The 22843-nt window shown below is 45.2% G+C and overlaps 1 protein-coding gene across 2 annotated transcripts in view; it reads right to left on the bottom strand.

Annotated features, from left to right (window-relative positions):
• DYM (dymeclin) overlaps positions 1–22843 on the bottom strand; it is a 300965-nt gene that overhangs the window by 210476 nt on the left and 67646 nt on the right. For both annotated transcript variants that reach the window (XM_018555737.1, XM_018555736.1), the window contains exons 7-8: positions 5755–5880; positions 3092–3234 (exon numbers count right to left, since the gene is read on the bottom strand). In XM_018555737.1, coding sequence (XP_018411239.1) covers positions 3092–3234; positions 5755–5880 — 269 coding nt within the window. The remainder of the gene's footprint in view (positions 1–3091; positions 3235–5754; positions 5881–22843) is intronic.

Consider the following 22843-nt stretch of genomic DNA (forward strand, 5'->3'; position numbering starts at 1 on the left):
TCCCGATCTACTGAGCCGACCTGTGACAGTCTCATTGTCACAGGTCGGCTAGAACTATGAGGTGAGTGAAAAGCACTCACCTCATAGTTCTCCTTTAGGCTGGGTTCCCACCTAGGCGTTCGAAATATGCATGTATGACGCGCGTTTTGCGATGCATGTTTTAACCGCAATTTGAAGCCCACAAAACGCACGTCAAACGCGCGTTTACGAGGGCTATCCGGCTGTATCCTAATGGATATGCGCGGAAATACGCCCCAAAAGAAGCTCCTGTACTTCTTTGGGTATAGGGCGTTTTTTAGCATGTTCCGACACGCTGAAATACGCCCAAGTGAGAACCATGCAATATACATACATACACACACATGCAGTGTGTGTGTGTGTGTGTGTGTGTGTGTGTGTGTGTGTGTGTGTGTGCGCGTGCGTGCGCATTGTCTGGTCCCGAAAATGTAGCATTTATGACATGATGTGACGTGGTGCTAACGTTTCAGGACCATGCAGTATATACGTGTATATATTGTATGTATTGTCACTGTTTCGCTCTGATGAAGGTTCCCTGCATGGTCCCGAAATGTTAGTATTTATTACATGATGTGACGTCTCAATAAACACAAAAAGAGGAATTGAAGCTGTATCTCGTGTGTGCTGGTGATTTACTATAACATCTCTGGAGACAGCGCCTGCAAGCCTTTCAAATAAAAATTGAGTCAACAGGAAATAGGCCACGCTTATATATTAAGTTATATATACTCTTCAACATCCATACACAGACTATAGTCCCTTATGCCACCTTCTTTACCAGGAGTTCATAAGAGTAGGCATGCATACTCCATGGGTGTACGTAAACCAAATGATGAGGGTTTTGGACGGGCTCTCTGAATAGCATTGAAAATCATTGAATAGCATTGAAAAACTGACACAGGTTTCTTTGCATTATTGAACCTGAAATAAAAGTAAAGAAATGGACTTGATGTGTTGGATGACATGAGTAACAATGTCAGTAACTGGAGCTCCTTTCCATGTTTTCATTGTACAAAAACCTCAGAAGTCTCACTAGTTGTAGGTTGGTTGGGTCGTTTTAATTTGCTGTGTTTATATTAATAAAATGTATGAAAGCCTTATGATTTTCTTTTAGCTCTTCTGTTCCTGGCTATCCATATGTAAAGTAATACCGAGCTATTGGCATCCTTTGAAGTCATACTAGAACCTAATAGACCTGGGGGCGATAATTTTTGGGCAATCCATTGGGGGAACCCAATCGTAAAATGACTAAAAAATCCTAATCTAGAATGATATTAGGCACATCTAAAAAGGCACCCACAATTAGTCATGAGGGCACCGTGTAAAAGATTCCAGGTAACACTCAGAGGATCTACCTCCGTATCTCAAACACATTGCAAACTTTGTTAATATCTTCTGCTCATGACTACCTAATAAAAGCACTGACATGAACAGAGCAAACAGAGTCTTCTATGGGTCCAAGCTTTCCTATCCACCCCTATGTAACATGTTGCTAGCAATGTATAAAATAGTAAGCCATAGGAGAAACCATGAGATGTCATACTCTCAACAGCATATGTGGTAGCCAGCAAACTTGTAGCACACTCACTATGCAAATATCAATTTTGTTTTGGCTACAACCTCAGGTATGTGCCACCCTTGCATCCTAAAATGCAAAGACAGGGACCTAAGTGACCTATTAATAGGCACCTACACTGCATTATGGGCATTTTAGAGCTGCTATTTGCATACTGCACACACCCCATTTTCAGAGGTTTACCGAGCACAGCGGACCGGAATTCAAACACGCTAAGGGTAGATCCGAGCACCTATATTTTCTAACAAGTTCACGTTAAAGTAAAGCTGCCACACCAGACAAATGGTAAAGCTGGCGTTGGCAGAGTTACCTGCTTGTAAATGCGGTGTCTACATGTTGAGGGCACCTAATATTCAGACGGCGGCTTCCAGATAAAAACTCAGAGCTGTGCCCTCAAAATGTAGACACTTGATATTCAGACGGCGGCTTCCAGATCAAAACGCAGAGCTGTGACATTCCATCCCTCAATGCAATGTACCATGCCTCTCTGCTCTCTGAACAACAGAGGAAAACATTGCATTGGGGAGCGTACCAGAGGATATGCTTTTCAGCAGAGACATAAAAAATCTTTCCTTCCCAGAACTTTCTGTGTTTCAAGCTAACTGAGCAAGACCAGTAGGAAAATTCTAGAATACGTAAACCTAATGCTGTGCGTTGAAGGCAGGAAGCAATTGGCTACATGGGTCTTTCCTCTTTGTTACCGGTCAGTGGTAAGCAATCCTTCTGGTTGGACTAAACAGGGCAAAGGTCGTGATGTCTGAGCGCCGTTATATTTAGCATTACACTGTATACCTGTAAGTCTGTGTAATGAAGCACACCTGAGGGATAGGTCATTGACAGCCTGGGCTCACAGGAACTGGGTGTATGATAATAGCTGAAAAGCTGCAAGTAGATGGAGTGGAGTTTCTGCAGGGGCAGAGCCGGGTAGAAGGGGAATATAGCAAGGAAAGGAGGTGCACATTTTAGACAGAGAGGACAACTGATTCACAAGAGTAGTAAAAAGAGGCCAAGTAGGTCCAACTGGAACAAGCATCTCTAAACCGAGGCAAGGGCCTTGGACACTATCCACCTTCCATAGCCTTCAGTCATGCGACTCGAACCATTAATGCCTGTGCCAGACTTCGTGGCACCAAACTGTTTGGATTGTGTAATTAGAACAGGGTGTTTCACAACTTTCCCACCTCCCATAATGTTCACCTGTCTTGACACACTCCGTGGCAATTTAGGGGAGGTTACTTGTGTGACTATAAATGCTAAAGGTATGTTCCTGACACTCTGAGCAGGGAAAGCTACTTGGATGAGTAGGGGAAACGTCTTCAGCATTACACAGAAAGTCCTATTGAATGTGACCAACTACTACTACCTAGCTACAGATGCTTTAACATTGTTTATATAGTTATTACTGATCTGAATTTACATCTATTATCCATAAAATGTGAAAGTAAAAAAAAAACCTGCTACGTAGACATAATTTCTGCATAATTCTTTGTTACTCACTTGCCACGCCAGATGCCAGACCATAGAGAAGACCCCCGCCATCTGCTTCCTGCTGAAACACATGAGACCCTGGTGGCGGGCTTTTCTCTTGGCGGATGAAGTTATACAGTAATGTTTTCACCACCCGGCTAGTGTAAGGAAGACTGCAAGAAGCAAAACAGGTTCACCTAGTTTAAAATGTTTATCAATAATATTTATAACTGATCATCATCATCTGAATATAAGGAATCTATAATGATTGGTGGTCAATATTTAATTTTTTTTTAATACTTTTACATTTTTTTTTATATCACAATAACAGTTTTATAAATAAAGCATTTAAACTAGACAAAGGATCACTAAAGCACTATGGGTTAGCTAAAGAAACAGCACAGAAAAACCTGCTTGGTTTGTGGCTCCCGTTGTCTGATTGAAACCACCTACTGATACGAGAGGAGTAACTGCTGTGATGTTTTTTTTGGAGCTGTACACTCTTTCAGCAGGCCTTCAGCACAACTACCTGTCAATGCATCTACATGCACGCATCTATTTCATCATCCACTGAACAAAACAAAAATAAGAAACAAGTGCATTTCCATTACACCTGCATGTATTTATTCAGTTTACGTCATGATTTTTAGGGAAGTATTTTTTTAAAACCACCTTTGAAAAGCTGAACTCCAGACATAAAGCTTAATGCACAGATTATGTGAACTGCATGTTGTTCTGATCAGTCTTGTGATGTAAGCACTTCTGTCAGACAGCACAGCCAGATCTTGGTTCGCCTTACTACATTGTATTTAAAGAGACACTGCCAGTGGCTGTATAAAGCCATGCTCTGGAGATACTCACCTCTCCAGCAAATCCCGAAGCTACATAAATAATGGTGTAAAAGCCTAGAGAGAGCAGTAACATCATACCTTCCATCATATGATGTGTGTAGCCATTGGCCACTAGACCCGAGTACTGCATCAGGGAATGAGGTCACATGCTGCACCATATCTGTAAGCATCCGGTATTTTACTTCAGAAGGAGTGAATGGGGATCGCTGGAGAGGTGAGTATCAGTGGGTTGGGGGCCAGCTTTACCCAACGAAAGTCTCCTAGGGCCTGTTCACACCAGTTGCAGTGCGTTCCGGCCCGATTCTGGCTGGAACGCACTGCCTCGCATTGCGGCCAGCTCACTTTTTAGTGGGGTAGGAGGGGTCGTGGCCACGGTGGCATTCACTTCAATGGCCCGCCACGCCCCCTCGTGCCCCACTAAAAGGTGAGCCGGCCGCAATGCGATCGCCCGCACGGTATCGCAAGGCACATTGTGCCTGCGGTCCGGTGTGATCAAGATGTTGCAAGCACTATTTTGATTGCACTGGACCGGACCACAGGCACAATTTGCCTTGCGATCCCATTGCGGCCGGAGGGCGTGGATACGGTGCCATTCACTTCAATGGCCCGCAACGCCCCCTCCTGCCCCACTAAAAAGTGAGCCGGCCGCAATGCAAGGCAGTGCGTTCCAGCCAGAATCGGGCCGGAACGCACTGCAACTGCTGTGAACGGGCCCTTAAAGAGACCTGTCAGCATCTAAAAATAATCTTGTGGTTCCATCCTGGGACCCCCGCACTGCAAGGGTTAAGTGCTCGTTTATGACTAGGGAACTCTATTAGAACTGTTTTACTTACCTGATCCCAGCTCCCACCAGTATTGCTGGACTGGTCCCCGCAGGCTCCTCTCCAATTTGCTCTCTGGCATCCTAAGGACTGCTGACATCACATCCTATGCAGGTTCATTGACCTGCATTAGATGCGAGGATGCAGAGGGACCTTCCAACATCCGAAGTAGAGGGGGAGAAGAAGTGAGTGCTGACCTCCGCGGGAGTGAGGATCAGGTAAGTATATCTCCTTTATTTGAGTCCCTTAGATAAAACAAGCACTTAACCCTTGACGGGTAAGTTTTTTCTTTGCCCAGAGATGGGCTTTAAGCAATATAGTCCGGTCCATGAACAGCCCCAGCTAGTGACTAGACAATAAGAGGAGGTTCAGGACTGAATTGACTGTCACAGTCTCTGACTTCACTCACCAGAGTGCTGTAAAAGATTAAAGATCTGACAGTCAAAAGCAGCAGTAGGCAACCTCGCACTCCAGCTGTTGTGGAACTACATGTCCCATGAGGCATTGCAAGACCTTGACAGCCACAGACATGACGGAATTCGTAGTTTCCCCACAGTTGGAGTGCTGAGGTTACAGTGTCAACCCCTTGTCAAGAGCACAAGACTAGTGGAATCATTGACACCCTTTACAGTGACACGATGTCAGGATTGTCACCCTAGAAGCTAAGACTGTGGACCTCAAAAACAAAACTGGAACATTTCAGGATCAGCAAAAACATCCAGCTGTTTACTTCTGTCAAAGTTTCTGATGTTAATATATTGAAGGGAGGCCGTAGTTTCTCCCTCACTTTCAGTCCCAACGGCAATGGTCACCGGGAAAAATCGAGACAGTATCCCCCTAACAGGGACACAGACAGCAGCAAAAACCTAAAATGGCTTCTAAGCCCAAAACACTGAAACTAGATCAAGGGTTTTAGCTTTAGATACACTTTAAGTATTTCATTTGCTCTGGCAAACCACTGTCATGGTAGGCAGTAGCCGATTGGCTACTAACGATTTGATTTCGCAAGCGGATGACGTACCAGCGGCCATGCATCAGGTATTTGTGGATGATGCTCTCGTGGATAATCTCCTTCTGGAAGAGCTGATGAGACAAGAACACGATGAGAACAGTCACAGCCTCCAGCAGGACATTGTATGTGATGTCACTGAAACAAAAAACAGAGAAAGAGTCACATTCAGGAAGAACTCAAAATGATAATAATTTAAAGACAAGTCTGTACCGGGTTAAACCATGAACAACAATATACGTCAACGCAATCACTAAAATCTCATATAAACTTTAACATGTTAATATACCTTTAAAAAGTGAATTTCACTACCGGTATTTTTAAATCTGTAGCTTTCATTAAACCTGGTAATACTTTCATGAAGGATCTTGTTCAGGCACTTCCTGTTACAGGGTGACATCAGCCTGTAGATGATTGCCTCTGGTCGCATACAGTCTGCATCCAGGGGCAATCCTACGCAGGTAATCTCAGCATGGGCAATCACATGCAAACGACTGCAGGGACTGGCAGCTGTCATTGTGGGCAACTCAGACAGGGTTGATGATGATGTTGCTTGTGATTTCAGTGGAGCAGAGGCGCTGTATTGGCAGCTCATAACAGGGAGTGAAGAGCACATGGGATTTCCTGAAGGATCAGCAGGTATATTTCTGTAGCATGTTTAAAGAGAAAAAAACTTAGGGAAATGTGTATGTATGAAGCTGGCCATGGACGTTTCAAATTTTGTTCGAGTCCTGCTGCAGTCATCACCCCTCCACAGTGACTGCAGTCACCGTTCAAGTATTCAGACAAGGCACACCCTCCGCTGCCAGAATACAATAGCCTGGCATGGGGGATTCCCCCATCCACACTGTTCATCGTGTATGACCAGCTTTTACTGAATATGCTTCTTTTTATTTGACCTAGATATAAACTTTATGTGCGAGTATTAAGAACCCTGTACTGAGTGACAGGTTCACTTTAATGCTTTTCTTTCTCTCCGGTCCTATATTAGAAATGACAAGCTTCATCCACCGAGCCAGTAACACGGTTTATGCAACAATTTTGGAAAAAGAAAACAAGAGTCTGTATATCACTTTTCCAACTCCAGAAATTGAGTTAGTGTTATTATCCGGCACTAGGTGTTCTCTTCCTGTACAGCTCAGGTCACAGCGTGGATGATATTCCCTCCGCTATAATCAAACTTCAAGAGGAGGAGGGAGGGAGGAATGGAGGAAGTGGTATTTGGCCCCAAGAAGGACTGCTGACGCTCCAAGGAAAACATTCTCCTGAAATCATCCCAATTTCATGTTCTATCTTTCCAGTGTCTTGCAATTATGTCTTAATAGGCTGTTTACGTGGTACGACATGCACCTCACAGGGTGTGAGATTTTCATTTATTCTGGAAGAATTGCGCTTCTGTGCTTTTATGGTATCCTGTGTGAGAGCACAACGTTACCCTGAAACACTTTGATCTTCTTCCAAGGTGAGGACTCGCACAACATGCTGAAACAGCAAAAATCTGGAGCTCCGCGGTGCCAATCAAAGGAAACATCCTTGTAATAAACAAGACTGCCAGGCACGGCATTGATCCCATACCGTACAGGTGTCGGGTTTTACCAATTATCTATCCATCGTACAGAAAAACAGGTTGTGTCAACGGAGTGTCACCAATGTAGAATCATGTACATGACATACAAATCAAAGATTAAAGTGACACAAAACTCAGGAGTTAAATCTTAAAAATACATTCAAGTACCCTAAATATTAACAGAAATGTATCTTATTTGTGTATCACTCGGCTGTAGATCCTCCAATCATCTCTGAATTTCTGGAGGGGGCCTTCCTTCTGAAGGGGATACTTGTGTTCCCCATGGTCCCTGTGTGTGTTGTAAAGTAGTCACCGCTCCAAGCTCACTCCTGTGATGGACTACAATCTCATGTTTCGTTTACTAATTTGTATCGAGATTGTAGTCCATCACGGGAGTGAGCTTGGAGCGGTGACTACTTTAAAACACAGACAGGGACCATGGGGAACAAAAGTAGCCCTCCTCCAGAAGGAAGGACAGTGTCAGCACCAATTCAGAGATGATTTCTCTCCCATTCTCTGGAACTCATTACCCCAACCTGCCTATCTATCTCCTAGTCTGACTGCCAATCCCTTAAAGGTGGCCAAACACTCTGCAACCCTTGCAAGACTTTTGTCTTGCGAGGGTTGTAAAGTAATTTAAAAAACGTACGATCTGCCCATCATGGACAGGCAGATCGTACTTGCGATCATCACAAGCTCGCCCCTCTGAGGGGCGGACTTCCGATGACTGCAATGCTAAATGGGCAGTGTGCGCGTGCGCACACCGGCCCGTTCGGCAGTTGTCGAACAAGCACGCCACTACCCCGCCAAGAACCGTAGGATTCTCTGCGGGTTTTCCAGCCTGCTTGTTCGACAGAAGACGTGCGATCGTACAGTAGAAACGGTCGCGCGCCTTCCATACACTTTGCGATTATCGTACGATCGCGGGATTTCCAGCGATTCTCGTACGATAATCGTACAGTGTATGGGCACCTTAAGACTCATCTCTTCAGGGAAGCCTATCCCACCTCAACCATCACATCCTCAAACAATTCAACCCCACACAGCTCCCTGCATCACTTCCCCCTCCCTTTTAGATTGTAAGCCCTCAGGGGCAGGGCCCTCCTTACCATCTTGTAATGTCTTCCTTATATTGTAGAGCGCTGCACAAACTGTTGGTGCTATATAAATCCTGTATAATAATAATAATTTGAGGATCTACGGCCGAGTGATACACAAACAAGATAGATTTTTGTTAATAGTTTAGGTACTTAAAAGCATTTTTAAGATTTAACGCCCAAGTTTAGTGTTACTTTAACTGCAGCCAAACAGCTAAGTACACAAATGTAATACATACACGGGAACTGTTTTACCTACTAGAGAATTTGTATTTCTGTCCATGAAGATTTGAGATTTACACATGCAGGCCAGACAGCACAGCCAGGTGGATGAAACCACTTAGTTAAGGAATACTGTGGTGTCCTCTTTCCACCCCCAGCTTTCTGATTAGACAGTGAACAAGCAGCCAGAGGGTGATGAGGCCATCCTTCTGCTCACTCTTCCCATCAATATGTTCCTTGTTGGCACATCTGGTTGGCTTTAGTCCAGCCTCTCCTTCCCCCAGTTGACCTGCTGTTATACAGGGGGATTGCTAGAGGCAGATACCAAGTCGTGATGACTTCAGGGGTAGGGGTATGCAGGCACAGTGGTGGGAGCACATGGAAGAGGGTGTGCAGGTACGGTGGTGACAATGGAGGAGGGGTATAGTACAGATGCAGTGATAAGAGCTGCAAAGGAAGAATGGGGTTGAGGCACTGTGCTGAGTGCGAGAGGAAGGGGGGTCTGCAGGATCTGTGGTTGGGGGGTGTCAGGGGGGGACCATACAGGAGTGGTCGTTAGAGCAAGGGGGCGAAGGAGTTCAAGAGTGAGTGGAGCAAGCAGGTGATGTGGGGGGTTTGTTCCTGGCAAAGTGGTAAGAGTGGGTGGGGGCCTGCAGTATCAAGAGCCTTCCCTATACGAATAGCATGAATGAGTACCCATCGCTATAATGCCGGCTTCTGTCACTGATACAAAAATATATCTTATTTGTGTATCACTCGGCTGTAGATCCTCAAATCATCTCTGAATTGTCCTTCCTTCTGGAGGGGGGTACTTTTGTTCCCCATAGTCCCTGTGTGTGTTGTAAAGTAGCCACCACTCCAAACTCTCCCCAGTGCCGCACCCGCAGACCTTTCTCTCCCACATCTGGCTATCTGCCCTTTTCCAGAGTGAATGATGGACAGCATTATTCAACCCACATTCTGTGAGCCCAAATTTTACACGGGCACAACCCCTGGGGGGGTGTCATCATGCCAGCCTGGGCTTAACTGAAGATGCCCCAAGGAGCTTTTCTCTGCCGCATTCAGGGCCATGCAGTGCCATCAACAGAGTCGAAGAGAAAGATCCTCAGATTGCTCATGAGCAGCCAGAAGGAAGGAACGATTACAAACCATTCTTTTTAAAATGGGGTAGGGGTTAAAGAAGAACGTCACACCGCCCTTTGATTTTCATTCCCTGCTACCTTTTGTGCAGCGATGTCCTCATTTCACAAACTCACCTGAAATCTGAGCAAGCGAATCCAGCGCGGTCTCGGCTCAGATCTCGAGCTGCCATCTTGGTGCTCCATAGTCATCAGGAGCCGGCTTGCCTCTTCTGAATTTAGACAGGAAGCCCCTGATGACGAGCAAAGCTGTGCCCACCGGCCGCTCTGTGCCCCTAGTCCTGAAGCCTCCTGGGATATGTGATAGAGATGTCCCAGGAGGCTGCGGAAGCAGAAATAAAATTCTCCGTGTAAATAGTGCTCTAAATTTCGTATCATGCCCTCATTTGTGTTACATTTAAGTCACTTAGTCCACCGAAGTACGAGACTGGACAACACATGCGTGGACCCGACCAGGAGGATTTAGACTAGAGGGAACAAGGGAGTGTAAAGCTGGCCATACACTGGTAGATTATCATACGAACATTCACACAAAAAATCTCATAAGAACATTCGATAACGCCATCAGAGACTTGACGACGGTCATTGGAAATTTCCTTTGGTTTTAACATTTGATTTTGGAACAAATGGAGTTTCCGGAAACAGAAACCAAAGTCACTGTTAGAATTTTGTTTGTTTGAGAAACAATGTTCATCCCGCCCCTTCGATTTTTTGGGGGGCACTATGGTTGAAAACAATGATTGATTTAACCCCATTAAAATATTACAAAATCAACCGAAAGTTCCAAAAACAAGATTTTTCTAACAAATTTCTACTGATGTGTATAGCCAGGTTAAAAGGTGCCCATACACCTTGTGATTATCACACGATTTTTGTCCGCGATCACGGTTTCATCCGATGCCAGTTGATGGGAAGTGCACAACCGCAATTACTGTACAACTGGCTGAATTTCGTCTTTCAAGCTAACTTGCTAACTTGCCGAAAAAAGACTAGAAAACTTTCGAGTTGGACGAAAATCAATGGATTAGTGGCGTTTTCGTACAACAACAAAAAAATCGCAACTTGAGAAACTGCACATGCGCAAACGAAAATCTATTATTTCGATCGACGGAATTCGGCAAGTTAGTAGTGTTGACGAACGATAATTGCAAACCACATTTGTCGGTGCATGATGGGCTATTTGAATGAAAATTGAACGAGGGTGCAAAAAAACTGCACAATGGTTGTAAGATGTATGGCTACCTTAAGACTGGGAGGCGAGGCTGGGGTCCTACAGGGAAACGCAGCCAAGCTTTTTCTCACCACCACCAGGTTCAATCAGTAAGCAGAGCGAGACCACAATAAACCCCAGACTTCAGGAATTGAGAAAGGGTGATGCGAGATGAATCATTCAAAATGCATTTGGACAACTTCCTCAGAGACTGTAACATACAGGGATACAGGTACCCTTAAAAAATAAGATCACACGGGGACTCATACACACGCGGAATCCAAAACAAGCACACAATAGGTTGAACTTGATGGACTTGTGTCTTTATTCAACCTCAAAAATACTATGTAACTATGAGATAAGCTTGATCCGAGTTCTTGTATTGTACAATACCGACTGGCTGGAGAGCTGGTCGTAAGTTCGAGCGATAGGTCGTTAAGCGAGGAATAGCTGTGTTATATAAGCAGCCACATTTTTAATTTTTCCTCAGGGGTCAACAGCAAACATGAGCCGTCTCTTAGCATGTTAGTGGGATATACGTACAGTTTCAAATAGGACTCTTTTACATTATTTTCCATCAATAGCTGCGCGGTTTGACAGAGGATTTTTTTTAAAGATTTAAAAAAAAAAAAAAGGGGGGAATTTGAGTTGTAGGCCTGCTGGCAGACAAGACATCTTCTGGCTTCAAACTAAATTCACTGGCCCGTGATGAAATAGACCATATTTATTTTAAAACAGGATGCTATACCAAACTGTTATAGTACGGATGAATGAAGGCAAGGTGTCATGCTGCTGTTTTGTTCACAAAACCTTGTCCTCCCTCCTTCACCGAGATGAATATACCCACAGCGTGCACCCCTATGCATAACTGTACACTTTTCTGATACATATAGAACACAAAGCTTAGTCTTTTCAGTCTGCAGTAAGCAAATATACAGCCACATGTTTAAAAATATGTAAACCCTGACAATGAGCTTTTATTATTTGCTTTCTTTTGACTGGTTACACATACCATTGAAAGTCTTTTGTTATATCTGTTCAATATGTGCAAAAATACCTGTTGATCCCATAAGTTCCTACAGTCCTGTGTTCAATGCCTGTACTGCACTGTTATCAGTTAACATTGTTCCCTGTTCTTTTTTTGGATAACTTTTTGTATTGCTCATGAGGAGAGGGGGAAGGAGTTCCATAATGGTTTCCTAGGGTGACAATGCTGCTCCTCCATGGATATAGTACAGTGAATGATTGTTGTCACCATAGGACAGGAAGTGTGTTACTTGCAGGGTCATCAGCTGAAAATAAAAGGGACAACATCTAAGAGTTTACAGTCACTACATTTAAAGGAGAAGAATTCAGTAAAATGCACTCTGAACACGTCTGCAGCTGTCACACACCAATGTTCTGTCGAAATCTCCGGCCGGTTGAGATCTCCAAAGGCAATGTCACATCTGGCGACTTGTCAGTAGCAGATTTAGAGCAGATGGCGCTAGTGCGCCAGCGGTGCCAGTGTTCGAATCCTCATCGAGCTCCCGTCACTGCACCTTCACGGTTTCACAATCCCCATCAAGTTCTCCAACACCCGCCAGTGCGCCTGCGCGGTCACCCAAAAGCGCAGCCACCCGATGGCAAAACATGCAATCTCTTAGCATGTTGTGGCATTGGATGGGCGCACAGACGCACTAACGCTATTTGGAGGACTTGATTCTGCTGTAAGATGACCGCGCAGGCGCAGTGATGGGGGTCGAAAAAGTTGATGGATATTGTGAAGCTGCGCAGGCGCAGTGACGGGAGTCCGAAACCTCGATGAGGATTCTGACAGCGGCATCTTGGCAAATCACCGGACATGACGTCAGTTGGAGCTTTTGACAAAACACCGGCTCTGTAGATCAAGAACTGAGTGATCACAGACTGTTGAACCTTCAGCTCACGGTGACTGTCAGTCACCGCCCCCCGCAGGGATTCCTCCATCCGGTGCTCATTGGAGGAACAGACAGGGTAGGGGGCAGGCAGAGATGGCTCTGGCTCCGGAGAGGCAGAACCAGCTGTCAATCAGGTACTAGAGTGGATTCCAACAATAGTGCCGGGATCTTTCCTGGCTGCAGAGCGCCTCTGCACTGTCAGCAAATAGCGGGCCGTATCTGTCTTTGGGCCACAGGAGTAAATTAATAAATGTACTACTTTATGACCCAAAAGGGGACTAAAGCAAAAAAAAGGTTTGGCTTTAGTTCTCTTTTAAGAATTGGCAGGCTGCAATATATTACATTTTTATTATTGGGGTTAGATATGCTTTAGCAAGAAAACTATAATGGTTTTGGGTCATCTTTATTTTTTTTTAATGTAGGTTTTTAAATTGACGACATTGGTTTAATATTTTTATATGAATGAAGGGTGCCCACATGACACAGGATTCCCAGTGCACTAGGTAGGAGTAGTTGTCTCCTTTCCAGCACGCTATGGAAACCTCAGAGTTCAGCAAACAAAAAGCTTTTCACAACAAGTCAAGTAGAAAAATGTGAAAGAAGCCTAAATTTTCCCCTGACGGCTGATCTCAACACACAATTTATATTTTCCTCACAAAAACGTTTCAATATTTTGTACCATTTTTTTCCCCCAGTCCTGCTCATGATAAAATGAAGAAAATCTGTTCAAAGCCCCAAATATAATCTCTTTGAAGAAAAAAATTCCCCAATAGTAAAACCTGCGGGTGCAGTTTATTACACTTCTGTGCTGCCCGGAGATCTAATGCTGTAAAATCCTCGTAGATCCCCATTGCCTGGCACACTTCCTCCCATTGAGTACCGCTCTGCAGGTGTTTTTATACAGAAGCAGTCAGCCTGATAGAAGTCTATGATCACACCTAGGAAAGTGGTACCGGGGGGGATAAAAGCATTCCCAGCAACATCCCACGGCTAACCGATGAAGGAAGGTCCGGGAAACTGGCTGTTGCAGGACTGACCATGGATTAAGTATATGTGGGTCTCAGAAACATTATTGTAAAAGGTTATATGATTTTTTTGGTCTGTATATAAAAGGTGCTAGCTTCATCTCTTATGCATGTCGAGGAGATAATATCACATCTGCCAAATGACCCATGCTCAATTTATTGGCACAAAGAGCCCAAGTAAATAGCCAAATAAAGTGGGGGGAAGAGACACCCCCCCCCCCCCCCCGCCTATACTTACCTTTGTGCGAATGCTCCTTCCCCTGCGCTGGTGCCGGTGTACTATGTGTACCCCCGTACTGCCGTGTAGTGCAGCCCTGCGGTCTGGATTTATAATTTCGCTTGCAAATGGTGGCTGTTCACTTCACCTCTTAGTGGCCATAATGTAATGGCTGATTGGTGTATATAGCGAGCAACCTAATGGAATCAGGATGGTACAAGCTGACGATGAGGGGAGGGTGCCCCTCCTCTGACTCAGAGGAAAAAGGTTTTGGCAAAGAGTTTGGAGACCTGGCACGGCTGCCACCTCCAGACTACAAGAGGTAAATACGCTTAATAAAACAAAAACAAAAAATGTAAGTAAAAAAAAATGAACAGAATAGAAATCTCTTTACAAATCCTTCAAAGCGCAATTGAACCTTCATTTTAAATCAGCTAAATACATTCCAGGTGCTTCACAATAAAAAAAGTGTTCAATGTCTTAGGGCCTGTTCACACCAGATGCAGTGCGTTCCGGCCCGATTCTGGCCAGTACGCACTGCCTTGCATTGCGGCCAGCTCACTATGTTGTGGGGCAGGAGAGGGTGTGGCGGGCCATTGAAGTGAATGGCAACGTAGCCACGCCCTCAGGCCAAAACGGAATCAGACGCACGGGATCGCAAGGCACATTATGCCAAAAGCTAAGCTAAGTAATGAGCCAAACCTCCTCAAAACTACCCCCCCCTCCTGATCCAATCAGTGGCGGCAGTTACGGCGGCGAACACATCCTCTTTGTGACGTATAGCTGTATAGCATGCTCATATCTCATCCTATGTAGAAAGGCCTGCCACCTGCCCGGTAGCTGCAGAATGAGATCCTTTCTCACTGTGGGGAAGAAGTGGTCTCCTCTGTAGAGATCTGACAGCCCTTGCTGAGTCAAACCTTTTGCTCTTTAACCAGCAAAGCTCGCACTCTGCTCATTGGAGAGCTCTGGCTTTGACTCCACACGGCGCGAGTTGGACCTCTGCAAAGAAATCACTGCTTCCCCACAGAGAGCAAGGGTCCCACTCTGCAAACAAACTGTAAGGGCCAGTTCACAACAGCCCCAGTGCGTTCCCGGCCTGGAACGCACTGGATCGAATCTTGCCTGGGTCATTGTGTCACTGTTGCGGGAGGAGGTTTCCCGGCCGAGTCACTGCGTCACTGTGCGATTGCCCACACTGGAACGCATGGCACACCAATGCTTGCATTAAAGTCAGAAAATATAGTGCATGCAGCATTTTTTTTTGACTGCACCAGACCAGAACATAGGCATTGATGGTGCGGGCGATCGCACTGCGGCCGTGGGGGGCGTGGCTGCGGTGCCATTGACTTCAATGCACCGCCACAGAACGCAGTGACTTGGCCGGGATGCGATCCAGTGCGTTTTGGCACCGAATCGGGCCGGGACGCACAGGGGCTGGTGTGAACTAGCCCTAAGACTTTGCACATCATTTGTTGTGATACGGATTTAAAATGCTAGTCCAATTGTGCTGCACATCACACAGAAGAACTTCGGAGAGACAGTATTTCTATTTATGGCGAGAGAGAGGTACTTTTTTTTAACTAAAAATAATAAAAGTGATTTGGTAATGCTGACATTCCCCCCACTGAGTCATGTAAAGTGTGAATTTTAATGCTGAATATAGGAGCCAGTCAGTCTCATCCAGAAGCCAACAGGCTATTTTAAGGAGCCACGATACACGGGCTTACACTAACATCAGTTCAGGAGACCTAAAATTTAAGGCAGCAGCTGTCATTTTTAGTGCCGTTGCTTACCTGGCTCTTGGGATTTGTCCAGCTTTGAACAGAGGACAGTGCGGCATTGTAACAGGCAGAACGGTGAGAGTTATTCTATTTTATGGCTTCCATACAACACAAGACAAACCGCTTAGAAGAGCCGGCACAAGGCAAGTCACGAATACATTATTTTGACAAGTTCTAGCCGCGTGTTTAGTCATCAGGTTAAAAAGAGGAAAAAGATTTGCCAGCGTATCACAACAAACGCCAACCAGCTTTTAAAGTGACGTTGCGGTCTGGAAAGTTTGAAAGAAGAATATCATTCATTTGTCTAACTTGTATCACTATCCTATACCGGAGACAAACACCACGCCAGCCATGAGGGGTTATTAAACTGCAAAACACCGGTGAAAAGGTTGAATAAACGGTTTTGAATGACCTACATTGTACTGTTACAATAAACTATTCTCAGCATGAAGCAAAGTCTGAAAATATCGGATTTACCTGCAAACTCGGCTTTTACCAAAAAGATTAGAAATGTTACTTAGCAGCTTTGTTATTTTGTAATTGATATTAATGTCATATCCTTCCCCAGTCTTTGCAAACATACTGCCTGATACCATTCCCTTCACACTCCTCTCCTGCACACATTGCCCAATACCATTCCCTTCACACTCCTCTCCTGCACATACTGCCCAATACCATGCCCTTCACACTCCTCTCCTGCACATACTGCCTAACACCGTTCCATTCACACACTGCCCAATACCATTCCCTTCACACTCCTCTCCTGCACATACTGCCTCCTGATGATTCCCTTCACATACTGCCTGACACCATTCCACTCCTCTCCTGCACATACTGCCCAATACCATTCCCTTCACACTCCTCTCCTGCACATACTGCCCAATACCATGCCCTTCACACTCCTCTCCTGCACATACTGCCCAATACCATGCCCTTCACACTCCTCTCCTGCACATACTGCCTGACGATTCCCTTCACATACTGCCTGACACCGTTCCATTCACACACTGCCCAATACCATTCCCTTCACACTCCTCTCCTGCACATACTGCCCAATACCATTCCCTTCACACTCCTCTCCTGCACATACTGCCCAATACCATTCCCTTCACACTCCTCGCCTGCACATACTGCCCAATACCATGCCCTTCACACTCCTCTCCTGCACATACTGCCTGACGATTCCCTTCACATACTGCCTGACACCATTCCCTTCACATACTGCCTGACACCATTCCCTTCACACTCCTCTCCTGCACATACTGCCCAATACCATTCCCTTCACACTCCTCTCCTGCACATACTGCCCGATACCATTCCCTTCACACATACTGCCCGATACCATTCCCTTCACACATACTGCCCGATACCATTCCCTTCACACATACTGCCCGATACCATTCACTTCACACTCCTCTCCTTCACATACTACATGATACCATTCCCTTCACAGTTCTCTCCTCCAAATACTGCTGCCCTGTTACACTCTCCTCTCCTGCACATACTGCCATCGCTGTCATACCCTCCACCCTCGCCTCCTGCACATACCGCTCCTGCTGTGATAACCTCAGCACTCCTCTCCTACACATACAGCTATCACTGTCATACCCTCCACCCTCTTCTCCTGCACATACCGCTCCTGCCGTCATAGCCTCTGAACTCCTCTCCGGTACATATTGTCCCCCATCATGCCCTCTGCACTCCAGCATTGTATGTTATATGCCCAACCTTGCCCATTCTGGAACGGGCACACTTTGTAGTGACATTTCCATATCAATCAGCAGACAGCTAGAAGTATCTAAACTACCAGAAAATTCTAATGTCGCTTCCTAGCAACTGTGGTGAACCCTAGGAACTTTTTGTACATTGCAATTTAAGTTCCTGCTTGTTCTCGACTTCCTGCTCTTCTACTAAATCTGCACAGAGCTTGAAGTAGCATTTCATGCATTCCTAGCAATGTTTTTAATAGGGACGCACCGATATTTTCTTCCGGTACTCGCCGATACCGAATACTGATAACGGAAGTCCCCTTAAGGAAGCCGGGCAACTAGTCATTACACAGCACCTGGCTTCCTGATTGGCTAGAAAGCCGTCTCCATGCTCCCTTATCACCAAGTGACAAGGAAGCATGGAGGCGGCTTTCTAGCCAATCAGGAAGCCAGGTGCTGTGTAATGACTAGTTGCCCGGCTTCAAGATTGGTCGAAGCTGACTCCATGCTCCCTCATCACCAATTGACGAAAGCTCAGGTATCGGGCTAGGCATTGGAGCATTTGGGCGACTACTCGCCATCGATACTAGTATCGGTATATCCCTAGTTTTTAGGTATATCTGTGGAGACATTCTGGTCTATTGCACATCTGAATGGATGTCTTGGGAAAGCTGCAGAACTTAAATCATAATGCCGGAGCAGTCTCTCATGAGATCTGGGCTGCTCATTGATACAAAGATCCCAGGAGAAGGACCAGAGATCTCACCCTTGCCTACAGAAAGTGACCCAAAGCCACGGTATAAGGCGAGTAACTTTTTTTTCTCCTCTAATTTTGATTTTTGTGGGTTTTGTTGTTTTTTTTTTTGGGGGGGGGGCAGGTTATTGAGGGATCGACAAAAGGAGACCATACATTTCCATAATATCAATTTCACTTATGTTAGCACTATGCCGGTCTGTGGATGTTAAAGAGCCCATATCGGTTTACCTGAATCCAGTATGCTGTGTGATGGGAAAAATACTAAAGCATTTGTTAAGACAATCCAGATTTTTCCAGCATTTGCTGTTGGTAAACAGTAGTATGGGAAGGTGTGCGAATCCTATTAAAGAACAAGAATTAACCATGCTCAGCATTCTGCTTCCTGTGTCTTCTGAAATACAACCAGAAAATAGCCGTAGTACATTGCGGTTCTGGCAGAGGACTGTAATGTAAGAACCTCTCCGGATCCAACACCAGATATTTAAGCGGAAAATAAATGTTTTGTATAAGCGGTCCCTGTCAGCAGGAGAGATCTGGAACAATCTCTGCAAATCAGCAAAACACCAGGCAGGCAAGATGTACTAAGCAGAGCTATCCGGAGAAACCTGGAGTCACGCTACCAATCCGCTGCCTCCCACCCCTCAGTAAGACCCATCTCACTTTGTCCCAGAGCCGTAGCTAGCTCCTTTTGCGCCCGAGGCAAGAACAGAAAATTGTGCCCCACAAAAGACCTGTGCGGTATGTGATGTGCCTCGCCTCCACGATAGCAGCGCACATGCGCAGAATGCACTGGAGTCCGAATCCAAAATAGCATAAAAATTTGTTTAGTTTGACTAAACTAATGAAAAAATTTTTAGTTTCCGTTCATTTAGTCCGAAACACATTTTTAGTCTTTGCACATGTCTAGTAATATGTTTGCATATGTGTGTGTGTAGGGTGTGTGTGTGTGTGTGTGTGTGTGTGTGTGTGTGGTGTTTTCGTTTTGTTTTCGGTTTTTTTTTATGTTATTTTTTTTTTTTTACTGTTGGGGGGCTTTGGGGAAATATTAGGGGTCTAAACAGATCCCTGACATTTCCCTTTTGAAATAGAAAAAGAGATTGGAGGACAAGGAGTCGTCTGCCCATATAGGTGGGGGAGAGCAGCGGGGTTCAGAGGAGAAGCTGGAGCCTGTGCCGCTCCTCTTCTCCCTCCTGAGCAGTGGCTGTGTTAGCTGCCTGGCGCCCGTTACCAATGGCACCCTGTGCTCGCCATGGCAACAGGACAAGGGCTGGCTTGGTAGCTACAGCCTTGCTTTGTCCTCTACAAAAAAAAAAACTTGGTGGAGGAATAACTTGGTAAACTGGCCATATGCCAGCAATTTGGGTCAAATCAGCAATTGTTTTCTAACGCAGTGACCACAAAAAGTGGAAGGATCGGAATGGAAACTCTTACAGCGAATGTGGTTTTCGTTCGGGATAACTCCATCCATTTCCAAAATTGAATGTTAGAATCAAATGCAATTTCAAACGATGGTCTCAAGTGTCTGATGGCATTATCGAATGTTCTGATGAGATTTTCTGGAATGAATGTTCATGCGGAAATCTACCGCCATATGGCCAGCTTAAAGCGGACCTTTACCATAACTTTAAAATAACAACAAACACACCTTTAGAAATGTTTAGTAATAACAACCGATACACACATACTTCTAGATAATTGCCGACTTTGTATTCTTTGCATTCCTTATTTTTCTTTTCTTCCCCAGTCTTCTCACAGCGGCCATGTTTACTAAGGGCAGATTACCAGCTCTCCTTTTACTTCCTGGATTTCTGGCACATGCGACTAGGACATGTGACCATGAAAATCATCTCAGGGGAGGAAATGCCTTTCCCTGAGATCTCGTGGGATTACAGATGAGATTTGAACTTATTTTGCCCTTTCAAAGCAGGAAGTGAATGTTCTGCAAGTGTAAGTATTTCATAATGACAGCATTTTACACCTGACATGTCTATGTTATTATTAATCATCATACATAGAGGGATGCATGGGTAGAATTTGATTTTTGAGTGTAAAGGTCCGCTTAAAGGTCCGCTTAAAGGGCCCGTCCAGACCATCACGTTGTAGTAATACACAGTACAAATCACGCATGAATACAATGCACAGTACAAGTCACGCATGAATACAATGCACAGTAACAGGTGATGTGTTGGAGAGCCATTTATTTTCCAACGCATCTACAAAGTGCACTGTAGCACATTACAGCATCCCACAATGCACAGTGCAATGGGCTGGGGTGCCATTCATTTTGGATGGCACCCCAACTCACTTTTAGAGCACACCTGCACACCACTGCGTACCACAACACATCATATGTGATGTAGTGCAATATGGCAGAAGCTATTTCTCCCATGTTAGGGCCAATTAAAGAATGGGCAAGAAAGCAAAACGCACGCTGGGGTCAGTGAGCCGTAAGCTGTATTGCCTGCACTGCATATTTAAAAAAAAAAAAAACAGAACGTCCCTCCTGGACAAAGACCTCAATGGTTACCATTAATCATTGTTTATGAATAATGCAGAAACCATTCTGGCAGCTTGGCCAGCGGCGCGCAAACAGCTATTATTATCCCGAAAACAGAAAGTGGAAAGCCTTTGACATTAGAACAGAAGGGATTGTAAATAATGGAGGCTATCTTCGGGAAAAGTGAAAATTCTGAATGGGAAGGAAATGTACACAGGACGGCAGGAATATTGTGGTATGGCTGGCACCATGTCAACGCCAACACACATACATTGTCTGCTGCACAATAAACTGCAATCACAGACAGGATATATAGCAGAGACTGCTTCCTAGTATTTTGACCTCACATTTGCCAGACAATAGGCACGAGGAGAGAGGGCAAGAACGCAGAGCTACATGCCACCGGGACCACCCATGCAAGGAATAAGAACTAGACTCATGAAAAGGAAGGTCTCTGGTGAGATCATCAGTTATTTACTGCACCTATACCAAAGTACTAGCTCTGGCAACTAACCTACATGTAAACCTGGGGATGACCAGCTTCAGTTCAAAGTGTATGAAAACATTCAGTATATCTCTACAATACATGCAAACTTCCTCATGGTTTTATCACTAAAAATACTGCAAGAAAAATACCTGCGGACATGCCAAGAATCCAGTGGGCTCCTCCTGTGCTGAGCTGTCAGCAGGGCTAGTGTTGTGAGCCCTGCTCATTAACATCCGATAAACTACAGAATACCTCCCCTTATGTTATAGAGATGGGGGTAGGGTGTTCTGTAGTCCTGAAACTAAGGGGAAACATGAATGTAATGCCTAGATGTGCTGAATTAATGTGTTTATCTTGTCCAGATACCTTGAAATGGTACATAATAGAAACACATATTAAAAGGGTAAATGGACACACTGTCAGGATTTAATCAGGGCAAAGTGATAGAGTCTCATTAAAATCCACTTATACTCAGTGCTCCCCCACCACTCCTTCCTATGTCCCTGCCACCATAAAATACCCTGTTGTCATGGCCCCACAACAAAGACTGCCCCTTTTGCCCTGCTTTAAAGACAGCTCTACCTGCTGTAAGCTCTGTGGCAGATGGTGTCAGAGCTTACACTGGGTCAATAATGTTCCACTTCCTCCCCTGTGCAGGGTGAGGCTAAAAGTGCCATCATCACATATTGGTGGCAGCACAGTGAGATCTGACCTACCGCTCATCACATATTGGTGGCAACAGTGAGATCTGACCTACCATTCATCACATATTGGTGGCAACAGTAAGATTTGACCTACCATTCATCACACATTGGTGGCAGCAATGGAATCTGACCTACCGTTCATCACATATTGGTGGCAGCAGTGGAATCTGACCTACCATTCATCACATATTGGTGGCAACAATGAGATCTGACCTACCGGTCATCACATATTGGTGGCAGCAGTGGAATCTGACCTACCATTCATCACATATTGGTGGCAACAATGAGATCTGACCTACCGGTCATCACATATTGGTGGCAGCAGTGGAATCTGACCTACCATTCATCACATATTGGTGGCAACAATGAGATCTGACCTACCGGTCATCACATATTGGTGGCAGCAGTGGAATCTGACCTACCGTTCATCACATATTGGTGGCAGCACAGTGGAATCTGCCCTACCATTCATCACATATTGGTGGCAAGAGTGAGATCTGACCTACCGTTTGTCACATATTGGTGGCAGAACACCTCCTCTGGCCCTTTTATGTCAGTACTGTGTTGAATTGCTATGGCCAGGGGTTCAAGTGCAAGGATAAAGTGGCTAGGGGATATTTGGCACCCCCATTACCTTTATGTGATCTGTCATTTTGCTGCACTGCATCATGGGAGTCACATGTTCCCCATACCTGGAAGCAATGGCTGCAGCAAAGGAAGTTAGTACAAATGCGTCAGGGGATGGGCTAGCAAGAGACGGTCACGGA

Source organism: Nanorana parkeri, unplaced genomic scaffold (assembly GCF_000935625.1).
Source record: "Nanorana parkeri isolate BGI_ZX_2015 unplaced genomic scaffold, ASM93562v1 scaffold210, whole genome shotgun sequence".
NCBI lineage: Eukaryota > Metazoa > Chordata > Amphibia > Anura > Dicroglossidae > Nanorana > Nanorana parkeri.